The sequence below is a fragment of the Megachile rotundata genome, chromosome 12 (assembly GCF_050947335.1).
Source record: "Megachile rotundata isolate GNS110a chromosome 12, iyMegRotu1, whole genome shotgun sequence".
Classification (NCBI taxonomy): domain Eukaryota; kingdom Metazoa; phylum Arthropoda; class Insecta; order Hymenoptera; family Megachilidae; genus Megachile; species Megachile rotundata.
The window spans coordinates 2624290-2650636 of record NC_134994.1 but is presented as its reverse complement, the minus strand read 5'-3'; the positions used below and the strand labels follow the sequence as shown (position 1 = coordinate 2650636).

The 26347-nt window shown below is 34.5% G+C and overlaps 1 protein-coding gene and 4 long non-coding RNA genes across 9 annotated transcripts; 2 read left to right on the top strand and 3 right to left on the bottom strand.

The window, feature by feature from the left end:
* Positions 1-1494: 1494 nt before the first annotated feature.
* LOC143265498 (uncharacterized) lies at positions 1495-8504 on the bottom strand. Of its 3 annotated transcripts, none has more exons than XR_013040112.1 (2): positions 8331-8504; positions 1495-2411 (listed from the first exon to the last, which is right to left on the bottom strand). It is a non-coding gene; the product is annotated as an uncharacterized LOC143265498 (long non-coding RNA). The 3 variants fall into 3 exon arrangements; XR_013040113.1 differs by lacking the exon at positions 8331-8504 and adding an exon at positions 3249-3870; XR_013040111.1 differs by lacking the exon at positions 8331-8504 and adding an exon at positions 3249-3786.
* Positions 8505-8646: 142 nt separating this feature from the next.
* Positions 8647-12516, top strand: LOC143265497 (uncharacterized). Its single transcript, XM_076538027.1, has 2 exons — positions 8647-9052; positions 10491-12516. Exon 2 carries the CDS (start codon positions 10926-10928, stop codon positions 11619-11621), a length of 696 nt encoding a protein of 231 aa, XP_076394142.1. The 5' UTR covers positions 8647-9052; positions 10491-10925; the 3' UTR covers positions 11622-12516.
* A 2042-nt stretch (positions 12517-14558) lies between these two features.
* LOC143265467 (uncharacterized) lies at positions 14559-22326 on the top strand. Of its 3 annotated transcripts, XR_013040053.1 has the most exons (4): positions 14559-14932; positions 19770-19930; positions 20039-20104; positions 22108-22326. It is a non-coding gene; the product is annotated as an uncharacterized LOC143265467 (long non-coding RNA). The 3 variants fall into 3 exon arrangements; XR_013040052.1 differs by lacking the exon at positions 22108-22326 and having other exon boundaries at positions 20039-20419; XR_013040051.1 differs by lacking the exons at positions 20039-20104; positions 22108-22326 and having other exon boundaries at positions 19770-19976.
* Positions 22327-22370: 44 nt separating this feature from the next.
* On the bottom strand, positions 22371-24476 carry LOC143265468 (uncharacterized). Its single transcript, XR_013040055.1, has 3 exons — positions 24405-24476; positions 22711-22819; positions 22371-22476 (listed from the first exon to the last, which is right to left on the bottom strand). It is a non-coding gene; the product is annotated as an uncharacterized LOC143265468 (long non-coding RNA).
* A 1192-nt stretch (positions 24477-25668) lies between these two features.
* On the bottom strand, positions 25669-26010 carry LOC105663774 (uncharacterized). Its single transcript, XR_013040054.1, has 2 exons — positions 25900-26010; positions 25669-25811 (listed from the first exon to the last, which is right to left on the bottom strand). It is a non-coding gene; the product is annotated as an uncharacterized LOC105663774 (long non-coding RNA).
* Positions 26011-26347: the final 337 nt, after the last annotated feature.

The window sequence follows — 26347 nt, the reverse complement described above, 5'->3', positions numbered from 1 at the left end:
TGTAAAATTCACTATCTTCACTTGTTAATTGAACAAACCTAATTGTTGAAAGGTATTAACCTGTGGATTTCACTCCTTAACCGCACAACACACGAACCCCATATTCTTATAGATTTAGTTATTGTGGAAATGAGTCGTTTAGTAGGTAAAAGCCGCTCTTTACCTCACGAGCGTTGTTAACTTCTGAGCTTAGTTCCAGAATCGTTACACATTTTTCGTTCCGCTAATATGTAATCAATACAATCCTTAACTACTTTCTCCGTTTTAACCTTCATGCTCAGAAACCAATAGGTCCTTTTAAGTAATTACTCTGTTTTTGCTGCCGCGAGATGTCCTGTTCTCTGTATTTCTTTTATTACTTGCTGCAAATTTTTCGGCACAATCAAACAAACGTTTGCATTGACAACTTTGAAAAGCAAACCATCCCGTATTAAATAATCATCCATTTGGTCCGCTTTCACACGTTCAAAGATTCGACGCGTCTCGTCACCTTTCTATTGTATTTATCTTATTCTAAACGTCATTCCGTTACGAATTAATAAATATTTTGGAAGTGGGTTTCTACTAAGCGTATATACATGTATCATTGCCCTGCCCGGTCGATGTTCTATAACATAATTAAATTCTTCTAATAACAGAGCCTATCTCGCAATAGGCACACATAAATCTCGTTTTTTCATGGTCAGCGCGAGAGCTTTACAATCTGTAACAATTTTAAATTCAATACCTAGTAAATATGTACTAAATTTTTTAAAACCCTTAATAATTCCAAACACTTCTAATTCATAACTTGGGTATTTTTCTTCTGCTTGCGTCGTCTTCCTGCTCGCGAAATATACAGCATGTATCTCGCCGTCATCATCACAGAATTGCTTTAATATTGTAACTCGGTCCGCGCTTCTGTTCTATATAATTTCAATGCTGGTGTATCGCATAATTTCAGTTTTAATTCCTCAAACGCCGCTGTCTTTTTAGGTCCAAAAATAAATTTGACGTCGTTCCGCAACAAAATACTTAGCGGTCTTGCGATCGGTATATATCCTTTTATAAACTTCCGAAAATACCCAGTTAAATCCAAAAAACTCTGTACCTATTTAATTGTCGTCGGTTTTGGGAACTTGGCAACAGCGTTTCCTGTTCTGCGGGCCGAATATTGCCATTTTCAATTATACAACCTAAAAATTCAACTCTATTATGCAATAATGCGCACTTTTTGCAAGTTATCTCAAGTCCAGCTTCTTTTGCAGTCGTAATTACTCACTTCAGGTTTTTTATACTTGTATCGTGATCAATTGATGATATAATTAGGTCATCTATATATATTAATACAACTTTATCTCTAATTAAATTTTTGAATACGTCATTAATAAATCTGGCAAAATCCGCAGACAAATTTAATGGAAATATGGTATGGGTTTTGATAAAATATGCGAAATTATTCATATATAAAATAACGCAAATAAACACACATAACTTTTAACACACTATATGAATTTATTATATAAAGAAGGACTGGGAAGGACCTCTTATATAACACAATGTTTTTATATGCGTGAGCAACCTCGAAATCACAGAGAAACAAAAAAGAATAAGAATATGAATATTATTTTATTTTAACATGCGAGAATCTAATTAAAAACGAGCGGCATCATATAAGTAATCGATAAACGAACATACTTAATTATTGACTTCTTAATACATTACCGACTTCTTAATACATTATCGACTTCTCGATGTATTTATTTTTGCCAGTTTCAATATGGAAATTCAACAGAATTACATCGTTAACGATCGTTTCTTCCCCAGGCGCTAGTTGTGCTTTTTGATAAACAGCTCTTTCACTACAGCTGAAACAGTTTCCAGTGTCTCCTCTCTTTAATCACCTTGTCGATGCTCTACGATATTTATCCAACAATTTTTCAATTATGCTCTATCTTGCAATTTCATTCCCATTAATATGTACTTGGTCCTCCAACACACTGCTACTTCGCTCCTGTGCCTCGGGTTGTGAATATTCACGTTTTCGATTTTCGAATTCTTGTGTTAATATTCCTGCTTCTTGTAGCAAATGTTCCAGGCCTTCTGAAAAACAGTTTGACTCGTCGCGTCGCTGCGATTTAAATTCCTTGACGCATTCTCTTCTGCTCCGTTTCTCTTGTTAAATGACGTATATTCTTTTTGAGTCGTCTCATTTTCACGTAATACGTTCATCCATTTACTTGATAGATCGCATTTGTCTAATAGCGCTGTCAACTCTGTTTTTGTTCCAGCTGTAGACAATTTACGATCCTCCAACAGTTCTTTCAATTTTTGAATTGTTAAATTGGTTGGTTTGAATGCCATCCTTATTTGTGTGTCTTTTACTAATCTTATTCTGATAAATCTGGTTCAGATTGGACGAGCCCCCAATTCTGTAGGAATAAAATCAAAGCTTTATTTAACACACAAAACTATTTAGTATTATAAACAAATTTAAACACTAAAGAACAATAACACTGTAAATTAACTATGTTGTAACTATGTTTTTGCACACAATCGCTATTTTTAATCGTTCTTTATAACTTCGCGAAGTCTTTAGAAACGTCTTTCACATCTGAATCTCACCAACAAATTGCCATTTCTTTTTTTCATCGTTTATTTGTCACACTATCAATTTATTAGTAAAACTGATAATTCTCGAATGAGATATTTACAAATAATCAATCCTACCACTAACCTACACCCTACATATTTAATATATTTTTAATAATGAACATATATAATTTCAATATTTAATTCGTCTTACTCAATGTATCAATGGGACATCTTTTTCAAAGCACACTCATAATCAGTTCTACTCCGACAATTCCCGATTCTCACTTCTTTTAACATTCATACCAATCTATAAAATATCTCATACAAACTTCACTCACTCAGCACTCTTACCAATCAATTATATTGTAAAAACAATCTGACATCGCTAACCTTATATGCGAGAAATAACGGGCAAAAAAATTGGAAATGCTAGTAGCTGACAACCAAATGTGGACAATGCACAAAAAATTAGAATAAAAATCGCGGATCTTTACAGTAAATTGTAACGAGTCTTACGTATAAAGAAAATATAACTTTATACAAATTACAAAACCTATGACGAAGTTAAATATACAAAGTCTAAAATCTATGGTAGGTCTTAACAACATGAAACTGATTGTTATATCCTGACATTTGGTTTAATGACGGTTGTGAGACAAAAAAAATTGAATTACGTTGTTTCTCAGCCAAAACGAGTACGTTTAATTCCGATACTATTCCAGTAACGAATCGGGGTAACAATATTCCTTTAAAGTATTGAAGTGTATTCTCCTCGAGGTACAAAACGATAGTGCCCGATGCACGCGGTTCTTCCAACATGTTTTGTCCTGTTTGCGACAGTCATTTTTTTTCTTTGTTCATCTCCTACGAATTCTTTACCGACCAAGGGGTCGTAGTTCCGTGATCGACTTATCGACGTTATTGGCTATGTTATTAACGCTGATTTATATGTTTGTGAATCAACTACCATAAATGGGCTTCAACACTGATGTTCATGAATTATTGCTGAGTAATGTGTGTTCACAGGAATACCACTTATTCCATTTAGTTGGGTATGTCACGTTGCTTATCAAGATGACGAAGAAATAAATTATGAACCCGTATTTAACCTCTTACCGTACAGTTTATTTGTCAGATGCCTCAGCCAAAACTAACTATTCTTAGCTACAATATTAAAACAAATAGAGAAAATTAAAATGTTGTATTTTATATTCAGCGATTCTTAATTATGCAAATTATTGTTGGACCTAAATTTCAAGTTGAAAAAAATTAAAAATTTTAGGAAGATTTGTCTCATTTAATTTCTAAATGCGTCACGAGTGAGACTCGTCAAAGTACGGTAAAGGGATAATGTGTTATTAATTAGATGTATTTAAAGCAGAAATAAATGTAACCGAGCTAATAGATTTTAGAATACACGTTTTAGAGAGGATTAGACCTCAGGCCAAGTTTGGCAACAATAGTTTACGATTTTAGTTTCCTTTAAATAGTTTCAGTTAATTTCAATAGCTCTTAACTCGTAGCAGAAATAGAACCCAAAGAGTCATTACATTCTAACGAGTTTTTCTTGACTTATTGTCAGTTACATCTAGTGTCAGAACCATTAGCATTAGTCGTAAAATCTTTTGTTTGGAAAAAACCCGAACTTGCATACGTCACTTTTTGCCACTTCCACTAAAAATTTGTAAGCCAATAGAAATCATCAATTTGTAATCCCTTCCAAGCTTGAGGAAGTGTGGACGCCCACTCCGAGCTTTCCTGAATCGCGGAAAAGCGTCGAACATTTATATACAATTTTAAAGTCATACAAAATTCAACATTGATACAAAATACAACCTTCGTCATACAAAATACAAGATTCATTCGTTCCAAATACCTACATTCTAAATACAACATATACACAAGTTCATCATTATCAATCACGATTTGCGAATAAAGTATAGTTCAGTTTATACTCGAAGTTCAACTTATTCATACAGTCCACTTCAACCCAATCACCCAAAATCTTGAGTTTGTCGATCGAAATCCAGTTAATGGAAGGACAACCTCAGTAAATGGAAGACATTGTTTCTAAGCTCTTAGAGTTGTAATAAAGTATTGCTTAACAAGAGATTGTTATTATTACTTGTCTTTCAAGCGCTTAGAGAAAATCTAGGAATATATTTATTATTAAATCCTATAGAATTAAACAGATAAACAGTTCATCAGCTTTATGGTATTCTGGCCATTCATTTAATTAACCAAATGTAGAAGTTAGCCTATTTGATTTCAAAAAAAGAGCCGGTTCGTCCAGACATAATGACAATAAAACCTTTATGGAATTAGTGAAGCATATTTCGATTCTCGAGTCCGAACTTGTGAAGAGGAAACAGACGCTTGCACCGAGGTCACATGGACGCGTTTAGGAGACCTTACATGCAGCAAGTCTTAGGAGCAAGTTTGACGCATAACTTCGGAAAGTGAAATACAGTGACTGATGAGCGGAGTGCGTTTGCGCAATAAGGAGCATGCGGGTTCGATCGAATGCAAATACGCGTGCGCTGAATAACGGAGCGCAGATTCAAGTTTAGGGTTAGCTCGAATAGGACTCTGTAGGTTAGTTTAGCTGAACTTGAACATTAAGGAAGCGCTCGGAACAATTCCGTTAGCTTACACCACTCTTAAATTTCATTTCGCTCGGTCTGCTATGTGCCGAAATAATTAACCTAACTCTAAAATACTTATTTAGCAGAAACAAAAAATGCGTATTTAACATTTTTGTGTATTAAATAACCGCATGCAATTTCATTGGAATCGATGAATGACAGTTAGATAATACTACGTGTAAGCTTAAGTTTCGAAAAATACTACAGGAGGTTATTGGAGAAATGTCATTATATCTATTCTTAATTTTTTGTATTCGTGATAAAAATTATTTTATTTTGATTTTAATTTTGCTCGTTGAACTTTAAAAATAAAGTTCTTCATTAATTTTATTCAGAATTAAAACAATTGGGAAACAAAAGTTATAGTAAATATATTATATGTATACGGACTGTTTTATAATATGTGGAATTCGTTTTAGGAGAGGGCAAAAGATATCAAAATAATGAAAGAAGTTCAAAAAAACACGTCTCCAATTTGATCATGTTTCGGAGTTATCACTTCTGTATATAAATAATCCTTGACAGCTTATATTTATGGAATGCAGTTGCATTTTATTTATTATTAATCACACAATTGACCTGTACATTAAACCTACTGGCATACAGTGCACATTTATTTTGGAGATAAAACTAAAGTTGAAAAATAAATAAACAAGCGGTAAAACATAAATTTATACACACACTAATTCTTTATTTCTATGCAAACGGATACAAATGTCTAGAAACGTATTTTAAATCATTTTTCAACTTAAAATATGAAATTAGTAAAGTGATACTATATTATAAGATATAAATATGTATATGTATATACACATTATATACATTATTTCTGTAAAAGTATTGTATCAAGAATAGATAAGAAGCAATATAGTTTTAGTAACGTGTAAAATAGTTCGAAAATTGTAACATCTCATATTATTTGTTGTTAAAAAATAATCTCCCAGATAATATGCGACACTGGGACGAAAAATTTGAAGTTCAACACGTTCGCCAGTGCAGTATAACTATAATACTTATATTCCTAGTGGTATATGATTTCTTTCAATTTTAAATGTATGTTCCTCATAATTAACTAACTACCTGTGGCTATAATTACACTATGCTTATTTTATATACCAATTATTATTCATTTTTAGGGAAATCACATTAAATTTTATTGATTCCAGATTGAAAGCTGTCCTTGTAAGATAAGATTAAGTGGGATATATGTTTATATGAACTTTTCATTGTTCTTTTGTTCTCCGTTCACTTCTAAAGTGGTTCCAACACGTTATGATACACTCTTTATATCCTAGGAAACTCTAACTCTTAATCTTCGGTTTTAAAAATTGCTATTTTGTTGCTAAAATATGTTAACTTGCAAATGTACACTACATTTAAAAAGTTAACTAAGTATCCTAAAAACTGAACGCGAATTTTTCATTTCTGAGACGTATCTATTATAGCTATGTAAAATTGCTAATTTTGAAGCTTCTCTGCAAAGTTGAAACCAAATCGGTGAGTTCACGGCCATACATATTCTTCATCGGAAACGGAAAGACTACTTCTCACACTACAGTTTTTTAAGGTCACATACTCAAACTTCTGTTTCATTCCACATAGTCATATATCTACCATTCTATTCGCACCGTTCATCTCTGGTCTTCTCACCTTACACTACAGAGTCTCTTTGAAGTGCGACTCTACTCTTATATTTCGGAAACGGCTTTAAATATGGAAAAATGTTTCAGAAAAAAGTTGTAAGATATCAAAAGAAGCATAAGATGTTTGTAAAAATTTAACCTTGGATTGTCATTTGAACGTTAACGTCATCTATAGTTTCTTAAATAGAACCTGTATTTGTTGTTCCATATTTTTGTAGCTCTCATCGTTTTTAAAATACTACTTATGTTTGTTTTTTGTATAAGTCATTCGCAACATATAAAGCTTCAAAGTCTACATATTGTCAGCATTTACATTACTCAAGATGTATCGCATGAAGGTTATGCGATCAAATTTATACCACTTATACGTCAAACTTCATATTAAAGTTTCATATCTTGGGAATGACTTGCTTTAAAGAAACATTGATAGTATCATAAAGACGTCTAGCCGATAGTTATGTCACGGGGACCGATTTTTATCGAGAAGGTATTCCATACGCAGAACGAAGTCCGTAGACAGGAGATTCGGTCAGAGGTTTTATATATCTAAACTTTTACTTTGGAATGAACCTTCATTCGTAGCTCTATTCGAGTCCTTATATATAGATAGAAGTTTTGTAGAGGGGACTTATCGGTTTCGAGAGTTTGTTTATGACAGACTATTGACAGTGCTACTTGAAAGTAGTGGCCGATGACTAATGGTTGTTTACGTGATGAGACTATTGGTGCTTCAGAGTGTGACAAGGTTCGGGGTGATTTCATATTTCAGTGAGTGCGTGATAGTTACAAAAACATACAAGAACAAATGAAGGGTTCTATTTGAGAAACTGAAGCTGATGTTCACGTAACTTCCAAACAACCATCCAATTCAAATTGTTGCCACTGTGCTATGTCCCCCTTTATTTGTGAAACTTTATTCGTAATAATACAAAAAAATGGTATATTGATAACTTAAATCAGACAAAAGACTAATTTTAGGAGGGATGTTGTTTTTGCTAAAGAGAGTAAATATTGTATTTTTGATAAAGTATACTAAGAAGAAGAGTAAATGAAGTTTTAAGCCAATAAATCTAAACCTATTGCTAAACCTAATTTTAAATCTACTTTAAAATACGACGGAGGTTCTGTAATTGTATGAAATTTTCGGCGCAAGCGTTAGTGATTTGGTACTCCTTAACAACATTTTAGATGAGAATAAATATTTCGATATTTTAAACACAAAACGCCAAAAAAATTCACACAGATTAACAGACAACAATAATAATATATATTTGAATAAAACAATAACGAAAATGATAACATATTACAATTATTCACTGTAACGCGAACAAAAACTATGACTATAAAGATGCAATCTGTTTCCTTCGCGAGTCAGCTACTTTCTGTCGCATTTTCCAAACTCTCTCTCACCGTTGAAAACACGCATGTGTAAGAAAAAGCAACCCTAACAGACAAAACAAGGACTTACACGAAAACACTGGAACAAGCTTAGGTCCTCAATGACCTCCAAAACTTTCAAATTAAAGTTGTGACATACCCGCTACAATCTATTGTATGAATTACTCTAAAACATTCAAAAAACACGAATTAATGTGTTAATTTTGTAAGAAATCTTAACTTCAAAAGATAAGTTATGAACGAGACTGAAAGAAGAATAGCGTTGCCGGACTTGCGAATTTCTCACGTACGCTCTGGTACTGTCCCACCCTCTCCAAAAGAAACGCGCTAAGGGCGTAACGGAAGGGTGGGAGAAAGTTAAGGGACACGTTGATTGGAAAATCAAAAATCGAACAATGACCAATCAACGTATTTCCGAAACTTTAGCCAGGGCTCCTTAGCTCGCCCGATCGAGAGCTAAACACAGAACAAAATCGAACATCAAACGAACTACTCGAGCATCACGGAAATCATTCGAATCTCAATAGTTTTATTCATAAAGTCCATCGTTCGCGGCTTAGTAAACATATAACATTAACAGTCAGTTTCCTTGATCAATCGAAAGGAACTTACATGTATTTGAATCATTGCTCAAAAGTTAATTCAGCAGAGCAGCGCGCCGCGACGTACCGTAATCGAAACGAAACGCGAGCCTTACAACCTCGCGTTACGGAGTTAAAAAATTCGTGCGGCAATTCGCGACGCGAGTAACCACGAACCGAACGGTTACAAGTACAGTGTCCGAATATTAATGTAAGTATATGGATGTATACGAGCTGCAAACATTGTGCGACTGTACGCAGAAAACGAGTAAACTGCACCCTGCAAAAAATGCACACGAAATTGTTTTGTTTATTTTCGCTGTGTTTTATGAATGATTGATGTGAGAAATTATAATTTTCAGTAATTTTTCATTTTAAAATTCGTACATTTTACTTCGACTACTCGTTCTGTTTGCAGAATAATAATGTTTATAAGGTGATAAAATTGTTACGAATGAGATCTGAGTTACTGAGCATTGATATCAAGTAATTTATATATTTTATAACTTATTTATGATTTCAGCAAAATAAATGCTACAATTTTTTGACATATATCAAAGATATCTGTCAAAGAAAGGGTATCTAATAAACGAGTTTTTTAGGCCCAAGAAGGTCGAGGTTTTTATTTGAGAATCTGTTAGAGAAAATTGTAGTAAATTAGAGAAATTATGGATTTAGATTTATTATAAACGTGATATGAAAGTAAATAAAATCTCATTTTAGAATATACGTGTAGAACCTACCTGAACTTGGCACCCGACTTTTAAAAATTGTTATTTCTTTCATTTGTATCGTATTCGCTTTCATTTGTACCCGTCTGTACTACCTTTCTTTTCGTTTGTACTCTAAGGGGTGAAAAGTTACTTGGGGACGTGAAAATACCCCAGCACCCCACTTTAACATTTTTTATATCTTTCAACGCCATCATAAAACGGTGGTTCAGGTAGGTACGTGTGGAGGGTTCTGCATTGACATATTTTTAAAAATACATTAAACGGTTAAAAGAAGTACCAAAATTAAAAAATAATTAATTAAACTCTTTCTAATCAGTTTCAATACTTTTTAGTCAACGGGAAGTAATAGTATTTAAAATGTAATTTAAAATATAATTTACAAAATGAACATGAAGTCTTAATTCTGCAATACGTATATATGTTTTTGATATCACAATGGGCGCACAGCTCACCACATGTACATCTATTTTGCATTGATAATAATATCATGAACGGATCATCAGCAATAGTTCTACATGTTCCGGTCAAATAACATGTAAAAGCAGCCATCACTTTTTTGTGGGAGAATGTCAATAAAAATTATACAATAATCTGTTTTTATATTTGGCTGAGTTTTCAACAGATCAAATTTGAACATCTGCTGCAGTCATTTGCTGTTATGGCAATGTTATCTTTTGTTGAGCGACGTAAGCACGTCATGTGTTTATAAGTTGTTGTTTTCATAGTCAAATGCATAAATAGCATATTTCTGAATTGATAATCGGTTAGCAATTGTTACGCTTTGTTTACTTGTGTTTCTGCTTATAACTTTCTGTTCGTTTTGTTAAGTTCTTAGTGGTTCTTTTCATCCTTGATTTTATATTCTTGTTCGAATTTTACTTCTGATTTAATCCTAACGTCTTCCATCTTTTTCAGAATAGAGATCATACTATCAGGACATCGTTCTGTTACCTCCATTGTCGAATTAAGTAGATTTGGTCTTCTGTCAGACCTTCAGTTCACTCAAGCTTCTAGAGGAGGGTTATGTCCGAGGCGAGAAAGAACAAATCAAGTCCCTCTACCTCCTGTGATAAGCGTCCCTCAGGAAAACAATCTAAATGAAGGACATCTCTATCAGCTCCTCTTGATAAGCAAGAAAAGAAGCGCTCAACCAAATCCTCCTTAAAGTCCAGCTCATCGGAATCCTCAAGCTCTAAAAGTCAGTCTAAGCCGAAGCGGGGATCTGACGTAACAGCAAAACACAAATCGGGATCTCACTTCGGCACAACATCGCACATAGCATCATCGAGAAACCGTTCTTTGAAGACTCCATCACTGACTAAAAAGGAGCCAGAGACCCCAACTTAAAAAATGGCATCACCTTCCAACTATGATTCCTTGCCTTCCGTGTCCGTCAATGGGAATGGTATAGTAGAGTCCCCGGAGATCTCAGCTCTCAAGAAAACCTTAGGGGAGCAGATTTCCCAAGGGTTTGATTCAGGCCTAGACCCTAGGATCGGGATTTCTGCATTAAGAATGTTAGCTGGATCAGACGATTACGGGTCAGTGGATTTCGAGGATTACTTGGAACTCAATGTTCCACTCTCTGATACCGCTGATCCTCATATCGAGGCCTCTTGCTCTACTGTGACAGGAAGGGAAGAGGCGTGGTACCCGGGCCTACAAGGATCACCCCATGAGCAGAAAGTGACCAACATGTTCCTCCAGCAGTTGGAGAAGATTATAAACTCACAGGTCGCTGTATTTGAATTGTGGGATGTAGCCCTCACTCTTGCAGCGGATGTCCCAGGGACCCTCCTATCCTCTGCCATACCTCAGCTAATTCAAGTAATAAAGGAGTGTAGGAGAAAAGACTTAAAACCTGCAGCCATAGAACTGGCTAGAGTTATGAGGTTCAATTCCGAACATTTAGAGGCAAGTCTGAAGATGTTGTATACGTTGGTTCCCCGAGTCAAGCTGGTCGAAGACCCTATGAATCAGCTTGATAAAATAATTTTCGGAAAAAAAATACACCGACTTCGAAATGCACTAAAAAGTATAAAATAATTTCTATTTCCTAATGAAGTAATTTCTATTTCTCTGAATCATACAATTACGTCACAGATATGAATTAAACCTATTTACTCGTTAGGTAGTATATTAAATACATTTCAACCTTTTCGGGGGCGGCGCAAAATTAAAAGATTTTTTTGAACATGTCAACCTTTGGACAGCCGAACATAGGCAAAGCTTGTATAGCTATTTTTTTTTCTATACATATAATTCGACAGCACGCCGCGAAGTAGGTGTTAGTGCGTATGGAATGTAACTATGGTCTATCTAGCCCTTTGCGGACGGGACGGTTCGAAGTGAACCGTGGGGCCGAGCTCCTGCCGCGATAGTCATTAAAAATTGCCGGCGTATATTTCTGCCTAAACGCGGTTTTCGTTCATAGCATTCCAAGTCATATTCTGGACATATTATAAATACATGCACAGATTTACGTGCATGAACACATGCACGCGTTTCTCGGCTCAATCAACTGTTTTCGCCAAACTCAAGTATGAGTTCTTCGGCCAATTTGATGATTTACGCAGAACGCATATATGCGGCGGTAGTCCGCAAAGGGCTATATTCATAGAGTATGCGACGGAAAGACTCGACCGCCGCATATACTATAAAGCTAGAGCCCATCTGTCGCAAATTTGGTAATTCCCGCGTCGCGGGCTCCGTTTATAGGTTCTTAGATCCATGGCTTCTACACGCGAACGAAGTCGATTCAATTTCATTTATATCAGAAACGTTGATCAAATGAAGATGCAGACATTACATTTACGTATATTACCAGGTATATCTATAATGGTTCGTATTCTTTCTCGGGATTTATTAATTTCCAATACGCCATACCACAATCAATTGGTTATTGGCAGCAACGTTTACTGAGGTATTTTTAATTTTGCGCCGCCTCCGAAAAAGTTGAAATGTATTTAATATACTACCTAACGAGTAAATAGGTTTAATTCATATCTGTGACGTAATTGTATGATTCAGAGAAATAGAAATTACTTCATTAGGAAATAGAAATTATTTTATACTTTTTAGTGCATTTCGAAGTCGGTGTATTTTTTTTCCAAAAATTATTTTATTTAACGCTTTTTAGTGGAATGGGGAGAATTGTATAGGATACTGTGAGACAGTTCTTCCAGGCTTTTTTTGACTGCGTAAATGCCATGAGCATAATTAAGTAAAAGACAACATGGATATTCGTTTTTCAACTTTTTTGCAACAATAATCCTTTGCAACTAAAAAATGAAAAAATTTTTGATAATGGTATCAATGGGGAGTTAGACTCCACAAGATGCGAAAAGCTTTGTTCCGATCGGATCACCCACCTAGGAAAAACCGCCGAACATGCATAGAAAAAATAATCCTTTGCAACTAAAAAATAAAAAAAATGTTTGTTAGAACGGTAGGGAGACTTTACCAAGCAATGGGAATAATACACCAACGTCAACGTGAACTCATCTTGCTGCATAAGTTGCGTGTCAAAGCGGCAAGGCTTAGTTAGTGTTTTGGTACAGTGCATTGTAATTGCCCTTTCTTGTCTTTCCCGTGCATAGCACGGGGCGTTCCACTAATAATAATAACAATAGTTATTCGCTAATATCACGAAAACTAGAGCTTACCGCCAATTATGCATAAGGAAAAACTCGTTTAGAATCATGCTACTAATAACGTATTAGAAGGACATAAAAATCGTTCGAAGTTGGCTTCAAAAGTTAACAACAATTTCTGTAATATCTCGAAAACAAAAGATTTCCGTCAATTTCGCAAGAGGAAAAAGTTGTCCAGAACCACGCACCTAACAACATATTCAAAGGACATTAAAATCGTTCGAAGTTGATTTCAAAAGTTAATAACAATTTTTTTCGCTAATATCTCGAAAACTAAACATTTCCGCGAAATTTGTATATGAATAAAATTGCACAGAATCATGTCCGCGATAAGATATTGAAAGCGCACTAAAATCGAGAAAAGTTTATTTTAAAAGTTGCCGGTTTTTCTGCAATAACAATACTTTGCAATTAAAAAATGAAAAATTTTTTGATTATGGTACCAATGGGGAGTCTGAACCCAACAGATGCAAAAGGTTTCATTCCGATCGGTCCATCCAGCTAGGCGCAATGCGCGAACATACATAGAGAAAAGAAAAAAGTTGCCGGTTTCTTTGCAATAACAACACTTTGCAATTAAAAAATGAAAAATTTTTTTATAATGGTACCAATGGGGAGTCAGCACCTTCCATATGCAAAAGGTTTTATTCCGATCGGTCCACCCAGTTAGGCGTGATCGGCGAACATACATAGAAAAAGAAAAAAGTTGCCGGTTGTTTTGCAATAACAACACTTTGCAATTAAAAAATGAAAAACTTTTTGATAATGGTACCAATGGGGGGTCAGCAGCTACCATATGCAAAAGGTTTCATTCCGATCGGTCCATCCAGCTAGGCGCAATGCGCGAACATACATAGAAAAAGAAAAAAGTTGCCGGTTGTTTTGCAATAACAACACTTTGCTATTAAAAAATGAAAAACTTTTTGATAATGGTACCAATGGGGGGTCAGCAGCTACCATATGCAAAAGGTTTCATTCCGATCGGTCCATCCAGCTAGGCGCAATGCGCGAACATACATAGAAAAAGAAAAAAGTTGCCGGTTTCTTTGCAATAACAACACTTTGCAATTAAAAAATGAAAAATTTTTTTATAATGGTACCAATGGGGAGTCAGCACCTTCCATATGCAAAAGGTTTTATTCCGATCGGTCCACCCAGTTAGGCGTGATCGGCGAACATACATAGAAAAAGAAAAAAGTTGCCGGTTGTTTTGCAATAACAACACTTTGCAATTAAAAAATGAAAAATTTTTTGATAATGGTACCAATGGGGAGTCAGCACCTACCATATGCAAAAGGTTTCATTCCGATCGGTCGATCCAGTTAGGCGTAATCGGCGAACATACATAGAAAAAAAAAATAAAAAAAAAAAAAAGAAAAAAATATACTGGTCGAATTGAGTAACCTCCTCCTTTTTCGAAGTCGGTTAAAAAGAAGGCGTTGACCCTGGTACACACCTTCAAGATGATGATGAGGGAGCACGTCTCATACACAGATGAAGTTAATAAGTTTATGCAGCACATTCGTCATGCATCAGAAAACCTGGCCAGACTGCAGAATCTCGTCGGGACCTTGGTTCTTAAGATCTCAAAATTAGACGTTCTTCCTTCTCCAACCCCGGTAACGAACCCAAAGCTATCGTTACCGGAATGCACTCGCACGCCTATGGGGACAACTGTCCAGAGAATCAACTTCAACGAGTCAGGTGAGTACCACGGTCGTTATAACATTAACCATTTTAGTGCCATGCAGCGCGATCGCGCTGTTCGCGTACTGTGGTGAACCGTGTCACTATTTTTGATCACGATCGTCAATTCTTGTCGCAAGTCTGTCGAGAGTTTCCTCTCATAATTACAAATTTTCTTTCAAATAATCGTAAACAACCTGCATAATTAGCTGTCTTTCTTTAACACTGTTAAGGACTATGATTTATATATATTGAAATATACAAAAGGGTCGTGAAATGCAGATATAAAATTATTATACGCAGTAGTGTAGTTCACGCGTCCGATCCGCGTGATCGCCAGGAAGAGAAGAAAGAACTATGCAACGTGCAACGACACGAACACCAACAAAAAAAACAAAAGAACATTGCAATATCGATATTAACCTTACCACGCGATGATTGCCGCGTATTTCGAACGAACATACTAACAAACATATTGAGTCCCAAGGTTTATTTTTAACAATATTTAAAAATTGCCTATCAATCTAAAGCGCGAATGCGCCGAGCGGCATATTTCGACGAAAAAAAAGAGCAGCGCAACCGCGTCGATCGGCATTATTCGCAGATAAATGAAGGTAGCGCCATCGCGCTTCATGGCACAATTCGACATGGATTTTTAAAAACCCCTGGCACTGAAACGGTTAAGGTCGCTAACGGGACCATTGTTTCGATTGTTTCGCTTACTAATCAGCCAGAGTTGGTTAATCTTTTGAACTACTCTCCTCAAGCACTGGAAAGATTCATAAACCTAGATCAAAGAGTACTTCTCAATCGATTAGCTGTAAACCCAGAATTTAGGGGAGCCTTCTCTAAAGAGAAAGGGGAGCAAAGAAGGGGCTATTTTCTGGAATGGGTCTCAGGGCTTTAACTTACTTTTACATCGTCCAGTTCATAATTTACATCACTATGGAATTCACTTGCAGCTTCACCCGTTTAGGGCAGGTATGAAATAAATGACCCATCTCTCCGCAGTGGAAACATGACCCTTTTTCTCTCTTCGTCAAGCGGCATTCCAGGGATCGATGACCTATTCTATTACAGTTGTAATAACATATCGGGGGCACTGCTGATTCCTGCGCTATTGACGGCTCCTTTATCCTCGGTCGATTCGTTGATATTCTGGAAACCGCTAGATTTCTTGAGGCAGGTGGTAATCTAATCTTGCTGAATGCTTTCAATAAAGCCGGCGTACTCGTGAAATTACATAGGCGCGCCTGATTTCGTAAGGTCAGATCGGGTATCCCTTCAATCACTGAGTCCACAATTTTCTCGTCTGGTACTGGGACTCTGTTCGCCAAAATTAATTTGTCGTGGAAATACTCACTAAAATTTTCATTGATAATCCACCTCCTCAATTCGAATTTCCTACGGGCCTCCAATCTGTTTTCCCGATGGTCGAACATTGTCTCCATACGGTTTAATAATTTCTCTGTACTGACCTAAAGATATTCTGTTTTGAACTGAAAGGATCCTCGACGAGCTGTCATCCAAGTTGTAAGTTGTTACTAACAAATTCAGCTGCGTTTTCCAGTTTTGGAAACTTTGCTCCATACCGTTAATTTCCGGTAACAATTCACCAAGTTCTGGAATATTCCATCGACGGAAATTATTTCACTCTCGCTCTTACAAATATTAAATATTAGTTAAACATAACAATTTCAATAGCTTTTATAATTGCAAATTAACCAAAAAAATATAATTATTCTAGAATTAATGAATAATAATTTTGTTTGATCAGAATAAACGCAGTTACACTACCTTGACCTCGTGACATTAACTTGAAAATATATGAAATTCTTTTCTCTTCACTAATTCTAAGTCGTAGTATCGACCAGTTGCTTTGAAAAGTGCAGTTCAACAATGCCTTGCTAATTTTTGAGTGCCGTATGCAATATGGTAACATATTAGCATAGACATTGTCTCCCAAAAATCTGTTAAAAAAAAAATGATTAAGAAAAACTAAAATTTTAAGTATACTTTCTAAATATTTTTCATAACAATAACTAAAGTCCATGAATTTCAGTCGTTTCATATCGATGTCTAATCTGTTCTTTCGAACATAATAATTCTTTGAAACTAGTATAGAAAATTAATTGAAATAGGGCAGTAATGAGATTGTACAGAATTAATTTTTTTTTTTATGATCAACACATTTGCGTGCTTTCAAATAAAACAAAATGTTACTAGTTTTACGTGGAATAGCAGCTTACAAGTTAATTTGTAGGAATACAGGTTGATTGATGGTACGGTCAGACTAAATGCATTGCACATTTATTATCAAAAACTAAATTATATTAAACAATTAATTAAAAATATTACCCTTAATTTTTGTTTTGAGTGTTAAATTCGTGTGTACTGACGTACTGAATTTTAAAGTGATAGAATAAATGCTTGCTTTGCCTTTCTACAATGGTTTGATTTATTCTACGTCTAGTTGCCTGTTGTTACAAGAATTCTGATCTTACAAGTAAACCTACCCAAGTGTCACTCTCCGATTTTCATGAAATTTGGATATGTTATAGTACATGGAAAATTAGGGGACTGTTAAATAATCAGAATTATGGAAAATAACAAAACTAATAATACACTTTTGAACACGAACAAATTATTTAATATAAAACACAAACAACAAACATTTTAACTTAAAGATTAACCATTTAAACAGGGATTACTTTTTCTTCAAATAAAACATCACGAACGCTTACATTTTCATAACGACAAGACGGAAGTACAATATTCAATTATTCTGTTTCTAATATTCAATTATTCTGTTACTAACATCGCACATCATTTCTAATACTGAACAAAGGAATTAATAAAATATGTGATCAATGTTTTCATAGACATTTTTTGCATACAATGAATGCTGTCATCAGATTTTAAAAAATTTCATTTTTAAGCTATATTGTTCAAACAATTTTGTTATAAACAATATACGATATGTTCTTAACACGCTTGATTCACTTTACACACCTAACAATGAATGTCAGAAATTGTATTATATTTTGAAAATCGCATGTTGCAGATACAGTCTATTTAAGTAGGTTTTCGAGTTTTCGTCCGCCATAATGGATCCGTTATATTGAATTTTGATTTCAGATTTCCATTCAGTAACGTAAAAAACCGATATATTAAAAAGATCGAACAGTTAAGAGATACAGTTGTGCAAGGTGTTTCATGCGTAGTGCCAAACGAGCGCGGTAATTTAGGAGTTATTTACGTCCCAAATATTTATGTAAAAAAAAAAATACGTGTTCCCTAATTAACTTTCCTCTTGAAGTTTTAATAGATTTTATTTCGATCAGATCAAAACCGATTTTTTTACAGCAAGAAATTGGTCGCTTTAGGGTATTTCACCCCCTAATTTTCACTCCCCTTCCAACATACCTAGGCCAATTTTTGTCTTCTATCGAAAGATACTCTCATACCAAAAATCATCAAAATTGCTTCACTGATCTCGAAAATATCGCAATTTTTCCATTTTACCCTCACGCTTTGGGGGGTTGTTTCATACCCTAAATATATTTTACCGCAGCTAAAAAAAAATACGTGTCCCCTAATTTTCCATGTACTATAACATATCCAAATTTCATGAAAATCGGAGAGTGACACTTGGGTAGGTTTACTTGTTAGAGAAGAAACGTGATGCAAGTAAACTCGTGTGGGTGTATTTGACGGGGGTAGTTTTCTGTAATTCGTTTACACAATTCGTGATGAGGGGTCTCAAGTGACCGCCTACATGTGACGTCATGAAATTCGGGAATAAATCCTAAAATGGTCATGTCGACAGTTTGGTTTATTGTCTGGACCCTTGACTTTAGCAAGCAATAAAATTAGGATGCGCCTTGACGTTGAGAAAACATGTTTTTGGAGACAGTGAAAAGCTAAAGAACTATTACCGATAATAAACGTAGGCAAACGGTGACTTTAAAGAAACTCGCGGCGTTCGTAATGGCTTCATGAGTTTATTGCTGCTGTAGAGGGTCCAGAATTCGTAAGAACGATGGTTATACTGTTTAATGGCTTTTACTGTTTAATGGTTTTTTTTTAACAAAAACCTATACATCGTTAATTTATATAAAGCGTGAACACCGTCATGAATGTCATTCCTTATCGTGTAATTGCCATCTTTCAGTCGTTAACAGTTTGTTGTAATATTATTTTAATAAATTGATTGTTATATTTGGCTTAACATCCATTTAATAATTCAAAGTTGTTGTCGTCAATTACTGCGTAATTCTAACAGACGCGGTATCTGGCCGCGTAACAGTGCTCTTAACATTAAGTGTTCATATAGTTTCTGAATTTTTTAATAATTTTGTTATTGCTTTTTAAATTTGTAGGAAGGCTACTTCGACTGCGAAGCTTTCTACAACTTTTCGTTTATCCTTTGATGCATCAAGAACTATAAAATCGCAACTTGATCTTTGCCTCAAAACTCACATTTTTCATCTCATTTTTGTTACGGGTTAATATTCAACTGAAATAAAACAATTGATTGCGGTTAGCGAATGAAATTAAAAAAATAGTTAGAATTACATTAATAAATGACAGGTGTTATGCAACAACGACTTTGATTGAAGTTGTTGTATGTTGCTAACTTCTACTAACTTGATATTGTAAAAGTGATACTGACAAAATGAAACGTGCAAAATTTAAATTGTAAAATAATGTAGTTGAAGAGAAACATTAGTATTTATAGCAAAAATTTTGACAAAACCATTTTCTTGTATTGCTACAACTTCACTCAAGTAACCACCTAGAGTATTATCTAACTTCTTTATATAATCATTACCGATAGAATTTTTTGTTGCAGGTGAGGAGATACATGGTCGAAAAATGACGTAATAAATTGCATAAAGAACGAGCAAAATATTTATTTAATAACGAATACAAAAAGAACAATTCAATAACGTAAGGAAAAGGTAAAGAACAAAATTCAATCAAAACATGCGAACGTGAGAAGAAATGTTAATGGTAATGTAATAAATAATAAATTCCGTTGGATGGAGACAAATGTTAATTCGTGTATCGTTTCGTTTTATCACCAATACTTTTAACTGGATCTGCTACTAAAATTTCTAGGAGGCAAAATTACTGAAGAAGACCGTTCTAATGGAATCTCAATGTCCCCAATTTTAAAAACATTTGGTAAAATATCATTGAATTTTAAAAGTATTTCTTGTGTTTCTAAAAGTGATATTCCTATTATTCCACGTTGTTCAATATGGGAGTTATTATTCCCAATTTGAAATTTGATATTCATTCCACAAATTGCAATAATTACCTCCCCTTTAGTGAGTATTGACCGTAACTCAATGCCACAAAGCTTACAAACAATTTCCCTATCTATATATCATTTGTATAGGAATTTTATTAATAAAATTAACAAGAACGATTTAAATAATTAAAACTACAATTCTACGCTTTAAAAATATGAAATATAATGAACTTTATAATTATTAACTATGTTTTAACAAATTAACAAATTCCACTATGTGCACAACTCAAAAGTTCAATATCGACTCTTTACTCTTTTCTAAATTATATTTCATTACTTCGTAACCAAATCGCAAAAGACAAATGATGAAAAAAATATCGAATGATTCAATCAACTCACTTCCGTATCACTTATCATATTCACGTCGCCAGTATTGGCGACGTCATTCTTAACCGTTTGAGTGCGGCACAAATTTTGTGAGCATATGCCAAAAATGCGGATGAGTTTGGGTATATATAAAAAAAAATATTAATAAAAGTAGATAACTTATTTTTACTTGTAAACCGATAACTCATATGCTTCGCTAGTGCAACCAGCTTAAATTTACACCAAACTGAGAAAAAAAAAGTAGGAGCACAGTCACTCTCTTTGCAATTTTAACATCAAACTATAAAAGCGCGATAGCGCTCCCCGCATTTTTGGCATATAAACAGAGGAGTGCTGTCGCGCTCCTCCGCACTCAAACGGTTAAAGTCCTACCCTACATTTGGAATTTCTTTTTTTTAACTTGGCAACCTGAATCAACCAAAAATGAAACTGATTTTCCCAGAAAAATTTGCTAAGGAAAACTGACTCGTGGTAATTGTTCAATTCTTTCCGACCTTGCAGTTTAAATTTCTTTCATTGTTCCTTTGCTTTAAACTTTTATGAGTGTTTAAATATGGATGTCCCTCATTCTTTTTAACACATTTCTCTTCTGTATGCCATGCTGTCCTATGAAATGCATACCACATTTGATTTGAATTCTCTGAATCAAAATTTCTATTATTTTCTTTACAATCTTTCTTTAGGCGACCCATTTTTTTTACATTTATACCATTGCTTTTTCAAAACATCTGTTGCAAAAACTCTGATTAAAATTGTATTATTCTCAATCGCAATACGTTTAGTTCTTTCCTTAACTTCCTGTTCTAATTTTGTAGCTTCCAAAATTATATTTTCTAAATTCTTAGATTAATCCTTGGATATAATTAAACTTATTAACTGATTTTATAAACCCGTAATAAACTTAGTTTTTGCTATTTGATTTAACAACGCAATAATACCAGCCTTCGGTTTTAAATTATAGTTTTCCTGGATTGCTTCCATCCCTAAGTTGTATTTGCTGCTTATTTTTTGTCGAAACATTTCCACAGTTTCATTTTTTTCTTGTCGAAGTAATTCGAACTCATCAAATATTGAATCGAGATCGTATCTTTTAACTTATAACAATTTTTAAATTTCTATTAATTCTTTCAAATTGTTCGGCTCGGTCCGATTATTTATTGCCTGTTCTGCAAGTCTCCCAATTTTATGTCGAATCAAAGCGAAATCTTTGTTGTTCACTCAGTTTTACCAAAGAAATTTAAAGTCAAATCGGAATTTTCAGAATTAGATTTTTGAGTATTACTTTCAAAATTAGATCTTTGAGTATTACTACTACTTAAATTTTCCTCATTATTTACCATAAACGAACTTTCAATGAAGGAAGTTGTTGCTGCTGGTGTACAATTTAACATAAAATTTGTATTTGTTTGTGTGCATATTTTGAACTTCAATTCCCATTCTCATTGAAATTTTTTGCGTTTTCGTAACTATACTTCTGAATTCTTTTCTGAATAGCGGCATTTTTAATTTAATCTAACTACTATCTAAAAAATACTTATTTATTCAGATGAGTATGTAACGCAATTAAATATGAAGTCGAAGTGTATACATAGTGTCCACGTGATGCTCGCATGGCCGCTGTCACCACTCTTTTTGGCATTCACCTTGCTTCTGGGAAAACCATACCGAAAACTCAGAAGAAAGAGTTCGCTGTTCGTCTTAAAATCACGCACAAGCTGACACTGAAGATGATTGACTTCGGGGTTGATCCGTTCCTTTCCAAGATGGTCCGTTTCATGTTGAAATGTTTCACCTCGTGATGATCCATTTCCCACCACTGTCACCAATTTTCTGTTGCGTTTCTTCAGGATTTAATGGAGAATTTTGGCGCAATTCGTTATCAAAGAGCAATAAGGGCGCTTTGTTTGATGTTCCGCTAAATATTTAAATAAAAAACTGATTAATATTTAAAATGAATAAACTTTAACGACTAAATTAAACTTTATCACTTTCTTTAATTTGAATTTAAACAAAATCCACTTCAAAACTAATTTAACTAAAACTGAATTTTACAATCTGATTTCTAATATTTAAATCTCTTTTAAACGAAGAATTCGGGTTGCGCTTTTAAGTTCTGTTAAGGACTATAGATTATATAATAAAATGTTACCGGTGATACATTAAACTCGTGATGTGCAGAGGTAACAATTACACGTAGTGTACAGTCGTGTCCATCCGACCCGCGTGATCGCCCGGAAGAAAAGAAAGATTCGAAAAGGCTGCAACGACACGCAAAAAACAATTGATCAACGCAATATCGATATAATTAACCACGCGGTGATTGCCGCGTATTTCGAATGAACATACTAACAAGTTCTATGATTTTAATCATTTTGACTGAGTTGAATTGAATGTCATAGAAAAACATCAATTTGTTTTTAATTATTTTCTCTATTAGAAATGGAATTAAGAAATAATTTATTACGCAGTGAATTGATTCAATTTATAATGTTTCTTTATTAATCTTACTGCACAAGGAAGTTCTGATTTAATAAATAAACCATGAACTTTTTTAAATAATGAATTGGGCTCAATTAAATCTATAAAAATATATATATTTTTTCTTAGATATAGAACTATTTATACTCTGAATGCTTTTTAACCGACTTCGAAAAAGGAGGAGGTTACTTAATTCGAGCAGTATTTTTTTTTTCTTTTTTTTTTCTATGTACGTTCACCGATTACGCCTAGCTGGGTGGTCCGATCGGAACGAAACCTTTTGCATCTGGTAGGTTCTGACTCCCCATTGGTATCATTATCCAAAAATTTTTCATTTTTTAATTGCAAAGTATTGTTATTGCAAGACAACCGGCAACTTTTGAAATAAACTTTTCTCGATTTTAGTGCGCTTTTAATATCTTATCACGGATATGATTCTGAACAATTTTGTTCATATACAAATTTCGCGAAAAGCTTTAGTTTTCGAGATATTAGCGAAAAATTGTTATTAACTTTTGAAATCAACTTCGAACGATTTTAATGTCCTTTTAATATGTTGTCAGGGGCATGGTTCTGGACAACCTTTTCCTTATGCATAATTGACGGAAAACTTTAGTTTTCGAGATATTCGCGAAAAAGAAATTGAAAAACGAATATCCATGTTTTTTTTTACTTAATTATGTTCATGGCATTTACGCAGACAAAAAAAAAGCTCGGAAGAACTGTCTCACAGTATTCTGTACAATTCTCCTCATTCCACTAAAAAGCGTGGAATGAAATAATTTTAAGAAAAAAAATACGCCGACTTCGAAATGCACTAAAAAGTATAAAATAATTTCTATTTCCTAATGAAGTAATTTCTATTTCATTCAATCATACAATTATCATACAATTACATTTCAACCTTTTCGGAGGCGGCGCAAAGTTAAAAATACCTCAGTAAACGTTGCTGCCAATAACCAGTTGATTGTGGTATGGCGTATTGAAAATTAATAAATCCTGAGAAAGAATACGAACCATTATAGATATATCTGGTAATATACGTAAATGTATAATGCATATCGTTGTCTTTTTGACAACGATCTGCGCTAAAATTCCTCATTGAATTCTGAAGAAACGCCACAAAGTATACTGTATGCTGTATTTGCCCATAATTTTGTTTAAATATTCACTTGTTACTATTATGGGATAGCGGGAGTACATTGTACTGTGTAAGAAATAAATCGTGTAAAATAAAATTAACGTATTAATGTAGGATTATGTCTGAGGGAAAGTCGAATAAAGGTTCACGTGGCAGAGTTAGTTTTCAATAATAAACTATAAAATATAATGTAATAATAACGGAATAGTTACAGGAATACTCACGAATAAAATCAGGAACGCATCAAAACCGGTCTAATCACGTCACGAATCGTTTTGATTTTGACTTCGTCAGAAATCTAGTTTCTTTTGTTCTTCCTGCATTCTCGCCGTTTCTCTCGCATTCCTTTGCACGCACGCACGCGCTCACCTACTTACACTCATTCGTACTCTCTCTCACATACGTTCATGCATGCTCTCTTACATTTTCTCATTTGCACATTCACATATAATCGCATTCCTTCATTAATGTTAATATTAAGCTAACAAGGAGAGTGTTAGGGTTTGGTCGAGCCCTGATATTGCACTACGTGCCGTCTATGTACTGTGTTGTGAAGGACCACCCAATTTGACCGGATTGGAGCCGTTAATAATGATGCACGTGATTAAATAACAGAAAACAGTTTATTTGAATATGTGGATGGAACTATATGTTTGTGTGTGAAAGAGTGTGTGAAACTTGAATTTTCTATGTACTGGTTACTGACTAGTCTGATCACTAGCAAGTTCTAACTAAAGTGTCACTCTGAACTGTGACTCTACTATACTCTTTGCTAACTATACTGAATGCTGTCTGCTCTGTTGGATATCTAACTATTTTCGAGTGTTCTACCTTAGTTAACACCTCTGATCTCCCTTCCATTCTGGGTATTTCCCGAATTCCGTGACGTAGTTCACGGTCTGCGGGAACCGTTACTTTGGAGGCCCAGATCGCCCTCTGACCTTCTAATCTTCGAGGTTTATGACATGGCCTGTGTCACTGAAGCCAAAAACTCTAAGGACTAGTGCAGCAATAAATAAATCTGCTAAAAACTACAAATTGTCACGTATCATCGTAGTGCTGGCACGCAGATGGTACGGATACTAAATTATGGGGTTCAAAAGTGACCGCTTTCCCTTGTCATGTCGTAAACCTCATCTATGCGAAACTCTAACAGAGAGTGCAAGGTCTTGGGGTCACGGATTTAGTTCAAATTTTGTAGGATGGTAGATTTAGTTTCCCTGTTGATAAAGATATATGGTTATAGGGGTCACTACTCAATAACTTTTTAGATATTTGCAATTGAAGCTGCAATTCATTCGTTAAATTCAGTTCTATAGTAAACAATTACACGTAATGGTTTAACGTAGCAGCAACGGATAGGTGTTCCTCGTTGTTAGGAGCAGCGTTCGTATCCGTGGAGGGTGAATCACTTTTTTTATATTTTATATTTTATGTCTATTTTTACATAAAGATACATAATGGAGTTTAAATAAATTGGAAATGAAATGTCTTTAATGACTAGAAACCTTATAAGAGTTTTATTTGTCATTATCATTCGTATAAGTACAGAATAATATTTATTATAAAACAATAAAAGCGTTTCACAAGAAGAACAGGAGAAAAGCCCTTCAACTGCCAGTTAATCGTGCCTGGAAACAATATATTGTGAAAGGAAACAATAAATAAAACATTTATCAGGTTAACAGAATTAGTATAAAAATATGACTACTTTCTTACCCCTCATTGTCCGCACAATGGTGAAACTTGTCATAAAAGCAAATCAAACATAATTTCGGAAAGCATCTCGCGCATCGAATTAGTGCAGTATTGTTGCATAGGCATCTGCTGCTTTGTATTTCTTGCGTAAAGCAGACTTCGTTGACGTTTTCAAATACCCCTCTTTCCGTCGACAAGCCTGATGCAAATCAGGCGTATTTTAACATGAGCACGAAAATTGATGCATATAACTGGTTGTGAATGAGCGAATGTAATTTAATATCATCTTCCCTGGTTGATATTTCTCGCTCAAACTCCATTACTAACAGGTGACAACAGTTCTGAATTTTTTTTAGGAAATTTTTCACTTGACGATAAAAGTACACGTCGCAGGACTGGATCAGCGGCATGCACTTGGGTAGAACGACTTTGACGGTGTAGGTACAGTCGCCTTCATCGGTGGTAAACA